This window comes from Brugia malayi, assembly GCF_000002995.4.
Source record: "Brugia malayi strain FR3 genome assembly, contig: Bm_v4_Chr2_contig_001, whole genome shotgun sequence".
Lineage (NCBI taxonomy): Eukaryota > Metazoa > Nematoda > Chromadorea > Rhabditida > Onchocercidae > Brugia > Brugia malayi.
In genome coordinates, this window is record NW_025062476.1 from 1,795,995 (window position 1) to 1,816,484 (window position 20,490).

The 20,490-nt window shown below is 24.8% G+C and overlaps 2 protein-coding genes across 2 annotated transcripts; one reads left to right on the forward strand and one right to left on the reverse strand.

The window, feature by feature from the left end:
* Positions 1-1,232: 1,232 nt before the first annotated feature.
* Bm4723 (Uncharacterized protein) lies at positions 1,233-8,873 on the reverse strand (the record flags this gene model as incomplete). The annotated part of the gene is made up of 14 exons (XM_043078115.1): positions 1,233-1,368; positions 1,859-2,047; positions 2,165-2,369; positions 2,548-2,707; positions 3,148-3,265; positions 3,679-3,938; positions 4,685-4,871; positions 5,571-5,955; positions 6,153-6,264; positions 6,710-6,904; positions 7,429-7,647; positions 7,874-7,985; positions 8,366-8,542; positions 8,743-8,873. The coding sequence occupies 14 exons, from the start codon at positions 8,871-8,873 to the stop codon at positions 1,233-1,235; spliced, it is 2,586 nt and encodes an 861-aa protein (XP_042934049.1).
* A 6,094-nt stretch (positions 8,874-14,967) lies between these two features.
* Bma-prom-1.3 (Uncharacterized protein) lies at positions 14,968-19,934 on the forward strand (the record flags this gene model as incomplete). The annotated part of the gene is made up of 12 exons (XM_043078116.1): positions 14,968-15,108; positions 16,359-16,542; positions 16,967-17,077; positions 17,226-17,384; positions 17,536-17,612; positions 17,689-17,736; positions 18,020-18,151; positions 18,203-18,368; positions 18,492-18,662; positions 19,090-19,229; positions 19,547-19,703; positions 19,852-19,934. 12 exons carry the CDS (start codon positions 14,968-14,970, stop codon positions 19,932-19,934), a joined length of 1,569 nt encoding a protein of 522 aa, XP_042934050.1.
* Positions 19,935-20,490: the final 556 nt, after the last annotated feature.

Sequence of the window (20,490 nt, forward strand, 5' to 3'; positions counted from 1 at the left end):
TTTAAAACGATTAAAGTTTCTATTAAAAGTTCAAATTGCATTGATTTGTTTGAAATTTATATTGCAGATAGTTTAGAGATGTTACTATCTAATATCTTCTAATAACAGTCAGATTAATAATAGTTACCGGTCTGGATAAATTATTTTGACAGTTCAGGTATATGCATTTTAGCGATTCCATACAATTTTTATAAATCATTTGTTGAACAATATTAATTGCTTTTCTGTATAAGCTGTCCTTCGCTTATCAATTTCTTATATTGGAGCTTGATAGCGTTGTGATACCAAAGTAAATTTTTTTTTTTCCTTCTTTGCTCTCAATTTTTTTCTTTTTTTTTTTTTGTGTGTGTGTGTATTATTACGGGTTCTTACAAAATAGATATGGTTTTAATCTCTGTATTTTTGCCACTACTTTTTGGCTTCCTTTTTTTTTTTTTTTTTTTTTTTTTGTTTTAAAATATTTATACTTCCATTTATTTCTCTAGCATATTGTTTGGTAGTTTAGAGTTTCAAAAAAAAAAAAAAGAAAAAACGCTTCACTTTGATATATATGGAACAAATTAGCAGAGTTGAAAGTTTAAAAATTAATAAATTTAATGTATATAAGTTTCTAACAGAATAACTTTAAATATATGAATTTATTATCTTATGAAATTGCATATATATTTACTTAATTTTTCATTTCATAACAAATTCCTATTATCTTCTATCAATTTCTACTCGTTGTACTTCCTTACTGTAACAAGAATGAAGTTGTGCAAAGAAAATCGTGAATAACTAAATTAATATTAAATAGGACTATTTAAGTTTTATTTTTGATAAACCAATATTAATTAGTATTTGAGATGAAATTTTAAAAAATTCAAACTAAATCATATCCTTTTGAATTGGATTAGTTTGCATAATAAATTTTCGAGAATGACATTTGTCCTATGAATGTTGATTGAGCAGAATTGATGGAATTTGTTTCTACCTGTTTTTTTTTTTTTCCAGGAATTTGAAAAAAGATGATACATATTTTTGTCTAAATTTAAATATTTTAAGTGATTTATTCTATTTATTGACAAAATAAGCAGAAAAAAATTGCACAAAAATATTAAAATATTCTATCAAATTTATAGATTAACAAAGAGTAAATATAATAGTAATCTGTATGATATAAGTGAGATCAGTTGGAATTTTAAACAGAAATGTAAAATTGTTTGTAGTTTAAAAAATTTTTAAATTTATTTTCAATCTCGAGTATATTTATTAGTTTTGTTATTGCTGCAACATACTCGTAAATGCTTCATGGTTGATTGTTGACAGGTAAAACCTTCGAGACAATCATCATTGTACATTGTATTGTTATCGATATTCGTGAAACAGCTATAAATTTAAGTATTAAATAATTTTGCATTAATAAATATCATTAACTCTTCATATTTTAATTTAATTCATATAGCATTTCTCGATTTTATCTGATTGAAAAAAAAGAAGTTTGAAAATTCATAATTTTTACTTTTTACGATATATTTGAAATTGTTTCTTTTCGACTTTTTGAGTTTTTTTTTTTTCTTCTTTTCTTAATTAATAAATTTATAATCGTTCCTTTTTCACTATCACTTAAGATAATCTAACAATAAATATAAGTGCTACTGCAAGTTAATATTTTCCAGTAAAAAAAGCACTTAAAAATTTAAAAAAACTTTGAAATATATGATGAGTCACAAAAAATTTTCATAAAAATGGTATAATTTCTAATTTAAGTATATGTTAGATTTAATCATCATTGTTAGCTAAGCTTTATAAAGAGAAACTTTAATAATTTAAAAATAATGAATGTATATTTTAAGATTAATTTCTACTCAAAACATACCGTTTAGCCTGATTGGTAGCCGAATCTAATTGCGCTTTTTTTCCTTTTGGACAAAAACCTATTGGTGAACAACAAATAAATCTGCCATTAAGTAATGATGACTGCTTACATAAGTAACCTTTTGGACATATGAAATTGTTATTGCCACAATAGAAAAATCCATCATCAGTAAATTTTCGATATGGAATTCTGTAATGTAAACAAAAAAATTGATAATTAGTATATAGGTTTAATATTTGAATATATTCTATTTTAGATGGGAAATGTATAAAAGTTAAAATTAAAATAATTGAAAGAGAAATATACCGGTTATCAGGACAAATTTGCATTAATTTTTTCTTTTCCTTACAACATGTAAAATCATTTGTTGTAGTAAAATTGGAACATTCATAATTATCAGGACAAATTGCTGTTGATGAACATGAAACCGGAATAGCATCATTCAGGAATGTTTCACGATCTAAGCAACGTGTCACTTCTTGAATAGCTTTTGGACAGCAAATATGTATTCCTATAATAAGTATTGTTTATATTTTATATTTTCAAATTAAAATGTTAAATTAATGAGGAAAATATGAAATATAATATTAATAGAAACATTTTATTAATTTCATTTAATTGAACTTTGCTCAGTTTTAAAAGAGAAATAGTTGTAAAATATTTGAAAATAATAATTATTTATATACTACCATTCATATTGTCAACTTCTTCACATTCCTCATTTAATTGACAATCTGTTAAATGTTTACAATATTTGACGGAATTTGGCGTAATACCGGACGAGCAATGTGATTCAGCAAAGCAACAATACATTTTTGTATTCGTAAATGATGGTTGACAGACAAAATGCTGAAAATTATGCATTATTTTTTAATTTACTACAATGGATTCATCGAATTTTTTAAATGAACATTTTACATTTTAAATGTAAATTTAAAAATTTTTGAGATTGCAGAATAGCTTGGTTCTATTTTCATCTTTTTTTCTCTTATACGCTACTAATTTTTCAAAAATTAAAATAATAAAATTTTTTATAAATTAAAAAATGCAAAGCTTTTTCTTTTTGTATTCGTTGCTTACTTATGTATTATTGCATCTAGAATACTTATTAATTGTAAATTTAATTAAAGTATTTGAATTTTAAAATTTAAGTAAACTAAATCATTTGAATAATATTTTACTTCTAAAACTTCAAAGCGTTAAAATGAATGAGTCTAAACTAAAGTTTGAAATATTTCAAATATTATGACACTTTTTCAAAAAAAAAAAAAAAAAAACTTTGATATTACTTCAGGACAATTATCTTCTATATCCTCTGAGCATTCCAGCGGTTTTCCATCTTTGTAATATGCAAATCCATTTGTACCACAAACTGCTTCTACTGAATTAACTTTTATTGCCAATGATCTAAAAATGATCTTTTAAAATGATGATCAAATAAAAATCAATAATGTCACACTAAAATTTCTCCTTGGCAAATACAATTATTAAGCAAATGATAATTGATAATCATTTTTGCAATGACATCGTTAACAAATGTAATTTATGTCTTTTTATATATATTTTTTTTTTAAATGATAAGGTTTTTAAATATCTTAAATAAATGATAAATTTACTATTGATGAATCCAACTTAAACATATCCAACATACTCTTAAATTCTATCTTTCTAATTAACCTGAAATTTTGTTTAAAAAAAAAACGAAAACAAAGAAAAATTGCAAAAGTATTTGCAGATTAATACGAAAATGTTAAAACTTTTAAATAATTAAATAAAAAGGGAATAATAAAAGCAGCATCACAATATTTGTAATTTCTTACCTGAAATGATTATTTACATTTGTTACCATCAATTGACAACAAACATTTAAATTAGGTCTATTTGATTTGGAACAAATATAGCCTTTAGGACATTCATTAGAATGTCCCAATGTTGAACAAAAATGAATGTAATGATAAGAGATAAGAGCAGGAACTGATAAATCATGTTGACATCTTATATCACTGACAGATGATAATGGAATAATCGTTTGTTTATTTTCAGTGTGAATATTATTACCACAACAAATGTAAAAATTTGCCTAAATCATAAAATAATTCATTACAAAAAAAAAAAAAAAATGACTATATGCAATTCAAAAATATAATTTAAAAATTAAATTTATTTGCAGAGAATTTGCTAATTTCATTATTGTTTTTTTTTTTTTTTTTTATGTTTATTCTTTAACATTTTTTTCCTTTTAACATAAATAATTTTTTTTTAAAAAATGAAATGAAAATATTAGTAATTATTTATCATATAAAATTTAAGCTTAATGAAATGATTACATTAATACAACATAGCATAGCTTATGATTATTAATAAAAGCTTTAATAAAATATCATTAGATAAATTTAAATTTTATACGATTAATATGTACATTTAGGAAAAAAAAAGTACTACTGCTGATTACAAAAAAAAAAAAAAAAATTGTAATAAATACATTCAAAGTTTATTTATATACTTTGTTTATTTTCCTAAATATAAACATTCAAATTTTTAAAAAACTTTTTTTTTTTCCTAAACATCCAAAATTTTTCATTTTCAAACATTCAAAAAATTTCCTAAACATTCAAATTTTAAAATAAACTTTTTTTAAAAATCAGGGTGGTAATTTAACATGAATAACCCAACGGGCAAATATGATTATTTGTATTAGTGCATAAACTTTGATCGATTACTTACAAATACATTAGTACTTATTTACAAGTAATATATTAGTACCACTTACAAAGTTTATTGATATACCCTAATTTATTTTTTAAACATTCAAATTTTAAAACAAACCAGCGTGGTAACTTGACATGAATAACCCAACGGGCAAATATGTTTATTTTTAATACTACATAAACGTGGTCGATTATTTACAAGTAATATATTGGTACCGCTTGCACATCGTATACCACTTCCAAAACGACAACAAATATAGATACCGTGATATGTGGAATGTGTACACGAATAACCAAAAGGACAACTAAAATTTTAATCAATTTTTTTTTTTTTTTTGATTTATTTACAGTAGTATTTTTTGATTTATTTACAGTAGTATTTATTAATTCACTTACAGTAATATTTCTTGATTTATTTACAGTAATATTTCTTGATTTATCTACAGTAGTATTTCTTGATTCATTTACAGTAATATTTCTTGATTTATTTACAGTAATATATCTTGATTTATTTACAATAATATATCTTGATTTATTTACAGTGTATTTTTTTGATTTACTTTCAAGTGATTTATTACAATAATACTTTTTAATCTATTTACAGTAATATTTTTAATCTATTTATAGTAATATTTTTAATTTATTTACAGTAATATTTTTGATTTACTTGCAGTAATTTGTTTTTTGATTTATTTACAATAATGTATTTACAAGTATATAATTATATTCATTTTCTTCTTTGTAGTATGAAAATTTTTAAATTTGTTTTCAATTTATATTATTTTCCTAGCTTAATTTATCCTATATTATTTTGTTTAAATACACTTCCATTATATTGTCTTTTTTCAATTTAAAAATCTTTTTTTTTTCAATTTTTTCAATTTATTTCTCTTTTTTTTTACTTATTTACTAAGCTAAACATTTTCCAATGTTCTTTTTGATATTTGTTCCTAAAATTCAAAATTAAAAGAAAAGGACAATTTTTTTTATAAAAAAAAAATTACCTTGTATCAGTGATACCATTGCAAAATTGCTTATCACCTGTTTGATAATCTTCATATGGATGCCAAAAAGTTGGACATTCTGGTTTTATTGTTTTTGTTGAAATTGATGCTGTTATTACTTTTGTTGTTATTGTTGTAGCAGTTGTTGTTGTTGTTGTTGTTGTTGTTGTTGTTGTTGTTGTTGTTACAGTTATAGTTCTCGTGGCTGTTTTCATTTTCTTTTTTTTTGTCGAAATTGATAGAGTACTTTTAAAGTTTGTAATTTTACTTGTTGTTGTTGATTTTAAACAACACACTGATATATTTGGATGATTCGATTTTGCACATTCATAATTTACAGGACAATTAGTTGGATATAAAAAAGGATTGCATGCATAAGTTTGACCTGAAAATTTGACAAAAAAAAAAAAAAAAAATTGGTGAAAAATTAAAAAGTCAATTAAGAATTATGTAATAAACAATTAAATTTTACAAAATTAACATATATATTTGTGAATTAACAAATGAATGAAATAGTTTGAACATTTAAAATTTTTTTAATTTCATTTCATCCTTTTTCTTTTGCAATAAATAATTTTATACCTTCAATTTGATAGAACGTTTCTCTTCCATCTTCACAAAGAGCCATCTTAGTGGGATGTCCACAACATATCCAGGTAGATAATTCACGTGACACTTGACATGTATAACCATTCTGAATTAAATAAAATTAAATAAAACCTATTTTCAAATCTTTTTTTTTTTTTTTTTAGATTCATTTATTCTACAGTACGTCAACTAAATAGATCTTTAGAAACTGAATCACTGATAATCTAATTAATAGATAAATCAAATATTGACAATTTAAATTTATATTCTTAAATTCTCAGTTCATCTTCAGATTGTTTACAACTGATAAAGCACTTGTATTTCATTCAATCCTTATCATTTTTATCTAATTAAAAGCACTTAAGTTACTCTTTCGAAACATCTTTTGTTTTTTCTTTTTTTCTTTTTTTTTATTAAAATTTATAAAATTTAAAAGGCCAAAAAAAAAAAAGAAATATTTCTAGAATAATGAATTAATAAAATTTTTAAAAAATTTCTCTCAGAAAGGTTTTTTTTCTTCTTTTTTTTTTTTTTTTTTTTTTTGCACAAACCTGACTACATGAAGCACCTGCTCCGACACAAACTTCCACCTGTCCGTTTGCAAATTCGAAAGCAACCTGATCATCCGGACATATTCTGTTTGATGATAAATTGTAGCAACATAAGTATACGTCAGTACTGTTTACGGATTTCACGCAAACAGCATTAGTGGGACATGTTAATGGATTATTTGGTGAGCAATAAATCTAAATTATCGCAAAATTTGCAATTAAATGAATAGTTCCTTTTTTTTTTTTTTTTTGATAAGTTTTAGAGCTTAAAATCATTTTTAAAAATTATAACATCAAATTTTCATATGTTTATCTTACATGAATTATTTATTAATTTTATTTTTCCTTAATTAAACTATGAAATGTTATTGTTATCTATCAATGACTAAATATTAATCCAAAAAAAAAAGAAAAAAAAGTAAACACTGAACCAAAATAAATAATTTGAAGAATAATTTGAGAATTGCTTGAGTTTTCTTTTTTTTTTTTGAATTAGATTATTCTCATTAAACTGTTTCTTATTTATCAAACAATCATTTTATTTCTTTGTTTATATTTGTATTTGATTAAATCATTTGCACTATATTATGGACAATAATTGATATCAAACTTTTTCTGACTATGGGATATTTTGATAATGATAATGTCACATATTTGATCTTTAATTTAATAAAGTAAAAATAATTTTCAATTTTGAGTAATATAATTAAATTCGATACTTTTTCATCATTTTCATTTAAAGCTGGCATAAAATTAGATGGACATTGAGTGATTATAGATGATGATAATGATGATGATAATGATAATGATAAGAAATTACGGCAGCATACGTAAATATCAAATTCATTGATAACTACTTTATTGCAAGTGTGATTTGTTAGGCATAACGTTGACGTTGATTGCGTTAGAAAACAATAATAAGGTGTAGTACTATCACGCTAGAAAAATACGTCATTATACGTAATTACAAAGTTGCATTTAAAAAAAAAAACTAACACTTGAATTTTTATGTTCGAACTTTTCCTTCAAATCAATTTTATAAATTATAACATATTGATGAACAAAATGTTTTTTAAAAAAATATCTAAAATTAATTTTGGAAAAATTAATTAAATAAAGCAATAATTTATTATTTTTATTAGAAATTAATAATTTATTACTAACCATTAAAAGTTTTTGCTGTTCTGGAAAAATTGATTGTATTGCTTGTAGAATAGTTTGAATGGAACAGCATAAATATTGATTTCGATTATCGGTAGCTTGCAAACAAATGTAACTAAAGTTTCAATTTTGATATATTTTATTCCGGTGATAAAAGTATTTTGCAATTATCAGTTTACATTAACTTCTTATCATGTATAATTTCCGGAATTCCTACATATTTTAGTATTTTTTCCGTTTCTTGCTTTTGTTATCTTGTTGCTATGATGCAATATTGAAGTTTCAGAATTATTAATTAAATTTAATTATTTTTCGATTAATTGAATTTAATTTCATGTTGAAATTATTTTATTAGTTTAATATGATCTAAAATAATGGTAGTTAAATGTGCTTTTATTTATTTCAATTTCGAAAATAGTGGAATATTCTTTTTTTTTATTTTTTATAAATGATTAAATTAAAATAGAATGAAAAAATGTTGATGCACTAATGCACCCTTTAGAACAATCATCTGATCGATTTCCGTTTTGATTGCATCGTAAAAAACTGTTGCTTATACCGGATTGTGCTAGTTGATAATCCGGTTTGCTAGTTATTGTTTGTGTAACTTTCTGATTTTCATAGCAACATATGTGAACATTTAACGAATTAGCAGCTGTTCTACATGTGGCACTGCAAATATGGCAATTTTATTTTAATTATTTAACTTATGCAAATAATTGCAAATAAAATTATAAAATAGGTAATTACAAATAAAAATTATAAATTTGATTAATAATTATAGAATATATTTTGTAATTTTGAAGTACGTAATACTAAAAGTATACATTTGTATAATATAAAATTACTTATTTATGATGGGAAAAATTTACCCAGCTGGGCAAACATAAGTTTGACCAGGTTTAGTGCAATACATATTATTATTGCCAGATATTGCTGGTATTTGTTTAGAAGATGGACAATTGTACGGTAATCTATTTCTTATTAATGAACAGCAAAGCATAACACCTGGACGAATACTTGCTTCACATGAATAGCTATTAAAAAAATAAAATAAATAAATTTAAATAAGTTAAAAACAAAATAAAATGACTAAATTTTAAATTATTAAAAATTAAACTAACTTTATTTTTTTCTTTTTTTTTTTTTTCATTTTTCTTCTTATTATATTTATTAATTTCATTCGGTTTTACTCTTTTACGCTTAATATTTCAATGAAATGAAATATTAATTAATAAATTTTCCAAATTGTAACAAAAAATAAATTTCAAATTTAGATATAGTGCTGAAGAAGAATGATACTAGAATACGAATAACAATAATCCATTTATATATATTTTTTAATTGTTAATTATATATCTTTCTTCTTCCTTTCTTTTATTAGAATCAATAAAAAAGAAACTATTTCTAAAAGTTGCAATAAAATAAAAGAGCGAAAAAAAATTTTATTTGAAATAAAGTGTAAGGTGTAAATTTAAATAAATCAATTTGAGAAAAAAGAAAACAAAATATTGTTTACAAAGTAATTTTATGCTTATTTGAATTGATTTACTTAAATTTATGTTTTATTGAATTAGAAAAAAAGCATATAGAAAAATATAAATATAAATTAAAAAAATAATTAAATTTTATTATATAATGAGAGAAAAAATGATTAACAATAATTTTTAAAAAAAAAGTTTTACCCAATGGAACAAATTGGATTTTGCAATGTACATTTTCGCGCAATTCCAATTGGTAACATTTCAACAGAACGATTTCCATCGGCACATAATAAGGGTAATAAGTAATGTTTATCTATAATATTGGATTAATTTTATTAATTATTAGTTAGAAGTTTGATTTTCCAAAAAAAAAAAAAAAAAAAAAAAAGAACATTATTAATTAAATAAATTATTTTATCAAAATTAATTGATGTCAACAAAATTAACAAAATTGCACAATTACTTTTATTGTTTAACTTAATTTGCTGAGTACAATTAAGCAACTTTATTCACTGAGATTCATTTTATAATGTTTGTAAGATTGGACAAAATTATTTTTTTGTATTTTTTTTTAAATATTTTAAAAGCTTAGAAACTATTATATGTAAAATAATTATAGCTAAAACAATTTCAAAAATCAACTTGCAAAAAAGGAAAAATAACAAAATTTCAAATTCAAATTATACTAAATGATTTAAATTATAATTCCTACTCACTCAAAATATTCAGCTATAACTTTGATAGAAATATTTAATGTCCATATTATTAGAAGTATATCCAATGAAAAGCTATGAACAATGGAAAAATTTCTTTTTTTTTTTTTTTTTTTTAATTTAGATATTAAAAAAATTTTTTCACAAATTGTTGGAAAAATGTTTAATTTTTGAGAAGAAAAATAAATGCTTTTAAATTTATTAAAATTAGTTTTGATAAAAGAATTACCATTGAATTTTTCCTCACATTTATTACTTTTTTTTTTTTATAGAAGAAGTCATTTTACTTTAAAAAAAAAAAGTAAATATACCATCCAATTGACTATGAAGTATATGTTGAAAATATGGATAATTGTTGAGTGGACACGTTAAGTTATTGTCAAAGGTACTTTTGAAAATTGGCCATTGATAATTCTAAATGTTGACAAAGCTATTATTCAATTTGTAAACTACTAAAATTTATAACAATTTTCAATTTTTAAAATCTTAAAACTAATTGGAATAAAATAACTAAAGTAAACGAAATGAATTATTGCACAGCAAACATTACAAATAATAACTTTATAACTTAACAAAAAAAAAAAAAAAAAAAAAAAGTCAAAAAAGGAAGTAATACAATTACCAAATAATTATTACTCCTTTTTGCAATAATTGATTGTTCATAAGAATTGAATTGAACTGTTGACATGGATTGATTACAACAAAGAAATTGTAAAATTGTAGTAGATGATGATATTGATGGTAAGCAAACACTATATGATGGACAATAACCAGGTGGTATACATGCCAATAATTGTCCTCGAAATATAGAAAATTTAAAATTTTCATAATGCTTTATAAGTATTCAAATATTTTCTCAAATATTACTTATTAAAAATTCAAAAATGTGATATTATTAAAGATATTTATTAGTTGTAATAAATTAATATTTGAAAAGCTTTAAATTAGTATGTTTTTTTTTTTTTTTTTATAAAACTATGTACTATAGCATTTAATATATTAAACTTAATTTGTAATTAAATAAATGAGTAGATAAAGTTTTTTTTTTTTCGAGAAAATTGAGCCTTAAATTTATCATTTTAATTTACAATAGCTAGAATTGAAAATTTAAAATGAATAGAATTGAAAAATTGTCATTGTAATTTTGTGTCAAATTAACACGGTATTAATTAAGTATTAAAATGGATAAGTTCAAATGAAACTAAATAAGCATTGTTAGGATAAAATATGAAATTATTATAGCAAACGGAGTAAGCATTGCAGTGTAAGTGAAAATTTATCAAAATTAGCAAATTTAAATTTAAATTAAAACGAATATTTGGAAGGATTAGTAACAGAAGCAATACCTAAAAATTTTTTCGTTTTTGTGGAAAATTTATATTGAAATAATTGAGTAACTATATCATAAATTAAAAATATAATTTGAATAATAATATTGTTAGAAATATCAATATAATAGAACAAATAATAAATGTTATAAAATAAAAATCAAGTAAGAGAAAAAAACAAATTTGATTTTTTAAAATTAAAATTAAAAAAAAAAAATCTCTAGATCAAAAATTACAAAGGCAAATTTGTTGAATAATCATAAATTTACCATTACTACCGGTTGCAATTGATTGTCCATTAAGACATTGGCCAGGTTTTCTGCAACAAACCGTTTCCTGAAAACATCTGTATCCGGTTGGACAGTGAGCTGTCAATGAGCAGTAACGTGGTTGACCTGTTGATTGTTCCAGAAATGGTACTTCATCTATAGGACATAACCACTGCACATCTTAAATATATATATTTATATATATGAAGAAAGATTTTTTGCTGTGAAAAAATTAAAATTTTTTAAAATTTATTAGTTATAACAAAAATTTTGATAAAAAAAATTTGTATGAAAAATGATCAAAAATTTCATTTCTTTTACAAAAAAAAATATATATATATTTATGCTTATTTCTTTTATTTTAATTCATTGAAATTTTATATTTTTGAAATAAAATTTTCAAAATTTAAATAATATTATTGCAAAATTTTACTGTTAAAAGGAATTGATGTTGCATTAGAATTGTCAATTATAGACAATAAATGAAGGAAAATGATAATAATTAATTGATTAATTCGATTTTGATAGTACATCGAAATGCTATTCGTCGTAACGGAACAGACTAAATCGGTGTAATCGGTCAATTTAGTGTACCGTAATGAGTGATTGAATAGAGGTGGGAATGTACCTGGATTTTATAAATAATAAAATTTCATATTTGTTAAGCAAATAAAAGCTAAAAAGGAGGAAGAAAATGAAGTGAAAATTTAAAAGATATCAATAAATGGAATAATCAAAGAGAGAGAGAGAGAGAGAGAGAGGGAGGGAAGGAAAGAAAGAAAAGAAATTTTTTTTTTTTAAAAAAAACTTTGAAGAAAAAGAAAAAAAAAATGATAATATCTTGAATTATCTAATATAATGAATATGAAATAGAAATGAATTGTTAGCAAAAATAATTGTAAACATTGTAAACATTATTGTTGTGTCCATTTTTCCTTCTTTTATTTATTTATTTTTTATTTATTTTTTTTTTTAAAGAGCAATTAAACTATTTTAATACTTTTTGTTAATTTCCTATAAGCCACCTATAAATTTACATCCAACCATTGGGTAAAGTTAATTTCATCGAAACGTTTACACTTTATTCATACTAAAAATCCTTTAAGCTATTAGCCAAATAAAATGTTTACTTGATCAATATAAGATAGTATAAATTTGAACAGATTATAAATTGAAATGTTACTATTTTTAGGAATGTTATTAATCGAATTTTAAAAAAGGGCATGACCTCTTTTAGTTTAAAATAGTAGTAGTACTAATCTTGATCATTTACATTTATTGATTGATTTATTGATATTGATAGCTACGGATGTCACTTAAATTTCAGTCAAATTTGAATTATTACTGAGCAAATAACTTTTGAAGTAAATAACAGTTCGAAATTATTGAATGACAGTTTTCCTTCCAAATTTAATTAAATTAACTGATTGATTGATTGATACTAATGGTTTTAATTATAATTTAAATTTTCGACAAAATACTTGAAAAAAGATAATACCATTAGTTAGCCAAAACATGATGACATATATACCTTATATGAATTGATCTAAAATTTTAAGTAATTAATTAGATGAGTCATACATCTCAAATAATGAATGGTTTTCTTAGTTAATTAATTAAAGACATAAAATTAGAAATTTATTGTAAGATTTCTTGAGAATTTTGTTGAAGGAAAAAAATCATTGAAGAAAGTGTCAAAATGAATTTTGCAAAAAGAAGTAAATTAGTTCGAATATACCTGAAAAATTGTCAATCTATTTCCGTATTTCCGATTCATATTTTGACTTAAACTTTTTTTCCGATTCATATTTTGACTTAAAAAGTATTTCCGATTCATATTTTGACTTAAACGTTTTCTTTTTTTTTTTTTTTTTTCGAAATGAAATTCGACTAATAATAAAAAGAAATGTTACAATTATGATAGTTCTTAATCTTTTATTGTTTTTTTTTTTAACTTAATATTTGTTATACTATACAATTAGACGTACGTATATGACGTCAAATACGTGTATCTAAAAATGAAGGAAAGATTTTATACACAGTTATGTATGAATAAAAGAAAAAGCGAAAAAAAAAGGAATAAGCAGATGTAAGTAATAATAATCAAAGTATATGTTTGTATTCCGGAAGTTACAAGGTAAGAAATGTCCGGAATGTTAATTTAGGTTACTTTAAGGCTTCCGGAAGATTAATATTTTTTTGAATTTAGCTTATTTCTTATAGTTTTAGCGTAAAATTGGTAATAAGAAAAAATCTTTAATTTTATTTGGAAAAAATTTTTTTTTTTTGATAATTTATGCCAACTCGCTCGCATGTATAAGAAGCAGAGAAAAAAAATTTTTAAAATGGTTGCGCAGAAATGCACGTACGCATTTTGGTTATTGCGTTTTTGTTGTGAGTTATGAGATGTCGCGGGGGGTTCTCCGGGATTTTTATTAGTTGGTAGCATGGAAAAGGAAAGAAGAAATGCATTATTGCATTATTATCTCTGATATATCATCATTTTAACTGTGAAATTATCCTATGTGACATTTTCTGAGAGTTTCTTTAGTTCATTCTCGAAAGTTCGAAATTATTAGATACTTTGATATTTCTCTTCTTTCACTCTTTTCATATCTTTTCTTGCTTAAAATTAATTTAATTCTAAAGCATTTACATTTTTATGTTTTTTTAACATTTTATTTTTATTTTTTTAACATTTAACAGATTTTAAAATAATTTAATCCTCAAATTTGAATGTAATTACTCTTGAATGTTTCAAAATTTAAGATGTTTATGGTATTAATTGACAAAATTATCATTTGAGTTCATTTTTACATTTTATATTCGCATTAATCAGAAAATTTTTGAAACACTAAAACACTCTTAGAGATTAGAAATTTTAAGCCTTTTCTTTTGTATGTATTCGAGATTTTATTGTATCAATTTAACAGTTTGTAGTGGGTAAATTTTCATAAAAACTATCCTGAAAATTTGTGACAGTATTATTTATGAATCATCGTATTATCAGTCATGAAATCTTGAATATTAAAATTTTCTTTTCTTTCTTATATTATTTTGCTTCGTTAAATCTATCCTAAATCTAGGTCTAATTGATAAGCATTTCATATTATATTTTTACTCTGTAAATAATTAGGTAAAGTTTTTTTTTTTTTTTGTCAGACTAAAATGGTGAATACCTCACAAAGGATATGAGAGAGAGAGAGAGAGAGAGGGAGAGAGGGAAAGAGAGAGGGAATTTATCGATTTTATTTATTGGCAGGAATTTATGATTTGAGTTTAGCTTTACTTTTAGACTGTAGTATGCGAAAGATATTAATCTCTCAATTTAATAACGAACAAGTGCCAATGCTATCATCTCATATTTCCAATATACGCCGTATCAACAGTGATCCAGCAGAAACACAATCAAGAAGTGCAACCGATAACCGAATTAGTTTTACGGTGAGAAATACTCAACAATTATTAGTTACATTCAAATTTTGTAGAGAATATTTAAAAAAGTACCGTAGCATACTAGTTCATCTACAAATGATAATGATAACAATGATTAATTACAATTTTCATTTAATAGCATTTGGTAGAAAAAAATTCCAAATGAATTATTCACAAAAAGATACTATCGATTGAGTTAAGATAATTAAGATCATCGTTTATCGATGCTAAAAATATGCAAACTGAGTCACATTTTCGGGAATTTTTTTTTTTGGTGAGCAAAATTTTGAAATTAAAATTTTTTATTTGTTGAACAATTCCATCTTATTCATTCAGCAATTCGTTTACCATGCAGCTAGTAAAATTCTTGACGAATTCTCAGTAAATTCAAACAATTAAATAAATCAATAAAAGAGAATGTTGAAATAGCCGAGAGACGAGTACAACAGAGTAGGGACAGACATACAGAATAAGGGTGGTAGACATATGAATCTTAAGTTCAAGCATTAGTTAACAGTTTCCGGTGATCATTGGCATAGTTATTCCGGTTCAATGGATTTTGCATAAATGTTGAAATGGATGAAGAAAGCTGGGACCGTAAAGAGGAAAATGTGATACAACGATACAAACAGTAGTGTTTTATAATTTTTTTCAGAACAGTTTTTGCAAGAAATTCAAATTGATCTACATCTTCTATTCATATGACAAGAACACAATCCTTAGAAGTTTATAAAAGAAATGTAAAGCCGAAAACAGCAACAATAATTTTACTGATATAAGAATTGAATAAGGAATTAATTAATTAATTAAAGAAACCATGACCTAATTAACAAATTTTTTTGCCAATTTTGGCATTAGCATTAGTTTATTAAGTTTCAATAGTTTATCATTGTATTTTTCCTTCCTTTCGCACTTTCCCCTCCAATCTGTTTGATGATGATGATAATGATTTGCAAAGACATAGTTCAATATTGTGAGATGAAGACAAAATTATTTGGTAAGTTTATTTGGAGCAAAATTTGTCAATCTCTGACAAACATAAAATCAATGATTTTGGTAAATCGAATGTTGCTGCTTATCATTATTCCTCCTTGGAGCTTTTCAAGCGACAACTTACGAGATCCTTGATAAGATATTATTCAAATAAAATTTTTTGATTGCGAAGTATGAACAAAGGTGATTTTAAACTGATTAAATTGATATAACGGACGTAAATATAGCTGACTTATTGATCCAGTCAATTTTTGTCTTATTTTTAGTCTGAAAATACCGAAACGGGACAGATTACAAGTTTTTTTGCTGTTCGCAAGCGTCGAACTAGCGAAGAAAGTATTTCTTTGCTAAACGGAAAGAAAACGAAAGCATATGGAGCATTGGATCCCACTAGTATTTCTTCCAGTCGATTGGTTCCGTGTTGCAATTTCTTCGACGATAAAGAAAACGGTATTAATCGTGAATTCCTCAGTGAAGCGAAATTTGCTACCATTATCTGCATACACATATATAGTTATTATTATTATTACTGTAATTATTATTAGCTTCTTACTATGGATGATAGTTAAGAGATGAGCCTCATTGCGCATTGAAATGTGTCGCTTTTCCGGTGAACAGGTAATTTTTGTTTACCGTTGTGACAGATAAAACATTCAGCGGAGAAATGCGATTAGGTAAGATTAATTATTACTATAATATCTTGTAATAGGTTAATTATGAGCTGATACAATGTAATGAGACCAAATATCTACGTTATAACTTTCTTCTGTAAGAGATTTGTTTGAATTTGAAAGCAGTTAATCGAATTCAAAAAATAACTATTATAGCAAAATGGAGCGGTGTACAGGAGATTTTAGGAAATCAGAACTTTTAGCATTGGAGAATGTCGTACAAGTGGTACCGGATGCTGTTTCGAATACATCTCTCGGATTTTTTGAAATGCTTCCACCTGAGTTACTATATGTAATGTTTGACAACATTCCAGGTTTCTCACTTCGTTGATTCTCTTTTATAAAAATTTTTAAAAATTTTAAGAGCTGAGAGAAGAAATTTTGTTATGTATTGTCTTTCCAAAAGGATATATGACAAATGTTCACTTTCTATTTTTACTAAAAATGGAGCTATAATTTCAGTGCTACAGTTAAAACAACTATGTCTTTCGTCCAGTACACTAAATGCTAAAGTCTGTGAATACATCTCAATGGCTAGTACACGTAGGCGGTTTTTCACAGAAACAGGGGCAGCATACTACGGTGATTTTGAGAGCGCAAAAGATCCATTTTATGCTTGGGGTTAGTTCGGTTTGATTTTCAGGTGATGTTTTTTGTTAATGAAGTTGAGGTAGTATCATATGATGTATGATGTAACAGTGTACAGTCTGCTAGATATATTGGACCCAGTCATTATTTTAAAATAAATACAAGTAACATTCAATTTTTTCAGGTATGCTTCTAAAAGCTTGCTCAATTGTAATGAGTTTTCATAGCAGCCATGTTTTCTTGGCAAAATTCTTCATCAAGGTAAAAGTAACACAACTAGTTCATATCCTCATATAGTTTTTAAGAATTAAAAACGTTTAAAATATATAATTTTCAGAACAAAAAGATTGATAATTGGTGCGGTTGGGGTCGATGTTTTATGGCGGTAAGTTTAGACCAAACATACCTTTTATTAATTCGAGTTGTTTCCAACCGCTAATTTTTTCTTTTAGTGGAAACTAAGTTGAAATTTCCGGTGCATTTTCTTGGTTTATAGCAATTATTCTTAGTGCTTGTTAAATAGTCGACGCTCTGATGCTCAAGATAATAATGTGTTAAGGAGACAAGTTAAGACTTGTCTATTAAATTAAATTGGTCTAGTAAATTTTTTCTCTATCTTCTCTATTTTCTTGAAGTGATAAAAAATTAATAACTTTTTCTTTTTCTAGTTTTGCAAAGGATGGACGCACAATGAATGTGAGATGCTATTCCGGGCGGTGATGAGATTTACTGGCTTAAATGGCATTCTCAACCGTACTATGTCAAGAAAAGTCAAAAGCTATTCTCACTTAGAAATAGAGGTAACAATTGCGAGATTTACTGTAGCTCAGTTTTTCAAACAAACTTTTTAGATACGAGCCCGTCTCCGAGGTTTTTTCCTGAGCTGCTGGGAAAAGAATGATGAATCTTATGGATTCTGGATTTCACTTATTTTGCGCACTCAAAAGACTATCTCTCAACAGGGACAATTATTTATGATCATATTTGGACCTTTGAAGCTGGATGATGATAACTGCGGTAAGGAATGGCATTTACGTTCATCTTAAAGAAATTTTTTGATTTTGAAATTAAAACAAAACAATCACCAAAATTCATCATTGTCTACGATTTGAAGATACTATATAATTTCCGCTTATTCAGAGGTCATTGACTGGGATCTGTTAAGTAATACATCGATTGAAGATCGTCGTCTATGTGAGGAAATAATTGGTCCTATGTCCTTCAGTATCCACTGTATGGTCAGTAATGAAAATTTAATGGGATATGCATGGAGTGATTATCATATCTTCAATTTGATCGAGGAAATTACAAGTAAATAATTTGTGGTCTGTTGTTTTCAAAGAATTAAAATTGTGCGCTGCTTAAATTATATTTATTGATTACTCTCAAGCTCTATCACCTTGAAATAACGAAATCGCTGGCGTGCATGAAATGACATGCTGGAATTGCTGGAACAAGTTATGTGATAGAACTTCTAAGTTCGATGGAGCAGTATGTAATCTGATAGGATAAAAAGTGAAATGCAACAACCTGATATTAAATTTATCGCATTGACACTAAAAGGCTACAATCTGCAATTAAATGATCAAAGAATCCAGACTCAGATCAGATCCTTTTGTTTTAATATTACTGAATTATTATGCTGTTGCATTCGATTATGGTCATTTCAATTTGCTACTCAACTTGCAATTTCACTAAACTATAATTGAAATTGAAAAGTTTTTCCTTCTTCTTTAAGCAGCTCCACATTCCTGGACTCTTGACAACTTTGCTGCACTTTTGGCTCTTCGACCAAAACTTATCCATATTGCACTGCATGCTCGGATAATACATGGTCATCAAGAAGAAGCGGCTCATCTCTTTCACGCAATAAATTCGGTATATTTATGTGCAAATTTTCCTAACCATCTCTCAAATGAAAGTTATTATTAAAAAAAAGGTTAAAAAATTAAGTTCAACGCCTTTTTGCAGAAATACCTAACTATAATCTGGAGTATTTTAGATGTATCACTGCAGAAATTAAAGAAAGTATTTTTTGCTTACGTTATTTAATTTTTTGAAGGGAATAAGATGCTTATTGGCGCATAATTTCAGAAACCGATTTTTGCCATATATTTACCACAGAAAATATAAATTCAGCAATTTTTATTTTTCAAAAATCTCATAATTTATTAGAATCCGCTTTTTAAACTTAGGTTTTGCATCAATGGGGTATTTTCTCAAGCACAGCTGTGACCGGTGTGCTACTAAAAACATTTCGAGCCTTATCTGATATTCGCCGTCGCCTTTTTTTGTCTTCTTTTTTGAGAACCGAATCAGAGCTATTGAGCGATGCTCTAATGAACGAACCTTGTGGGTACTTTTATTTATTTTGAATCAGTAGAGAGAATATGTGAAGTTATTCCAAGGAATATGAAAATAAAATTAACTAATAGTAACTAATTATTAGCATTTTATGCTTTTTTAATCTTTTGTATTCATATAACATGCTTTTCTCTAGTCGATCGCGATTATTTTTATATGGAATTAGCTGTTGGACGCGCTGTATCGCCGCTAGTAACACTGATGGCGTCAAATGTCTGAAAGCAAAATTTTTAGTCAAGTTAAATTTTGTTAATCGTTATGCTATGTTGTATAATTTTTTTAATAATATTTTGTTTAATTTGATCATGTTTGTTTGACAATTTTTAAAATATTTTTTTACATAATTTATTTGTTGATAAGGATAAATTTGTTCTGTAATTTTTCAATGCACAGTTTCAGACACTCATTTGAAATTTGTCTGTGACTAAGCATGATCCGGAAAAACTTTTAAGCTGTAATATTTATTAACCGTAACACGGATGATAAAATGTGGCAAAAAATTTATTGCTATTATTTTTGACTATTTATCGAAATCCAAAATTCTTTGTCCAAATAAACCATTAATTTAATTTTCTATGCCAAATGAATTAAGTTTGTGTGCATTTTATATGATCGATATTGTTTTGTTTTGTTTGTTTGTTTTATTTCTTTTTGAATGATGCATTTTTGTGAATTATTCGTTTATGTAAATTATTTTCATTCCTTAATATTTTTATTATTTATGGTCAAAGCAACATATCAGTTTTTGTGAGTTAATTATTTTTAGTGGTTGCAA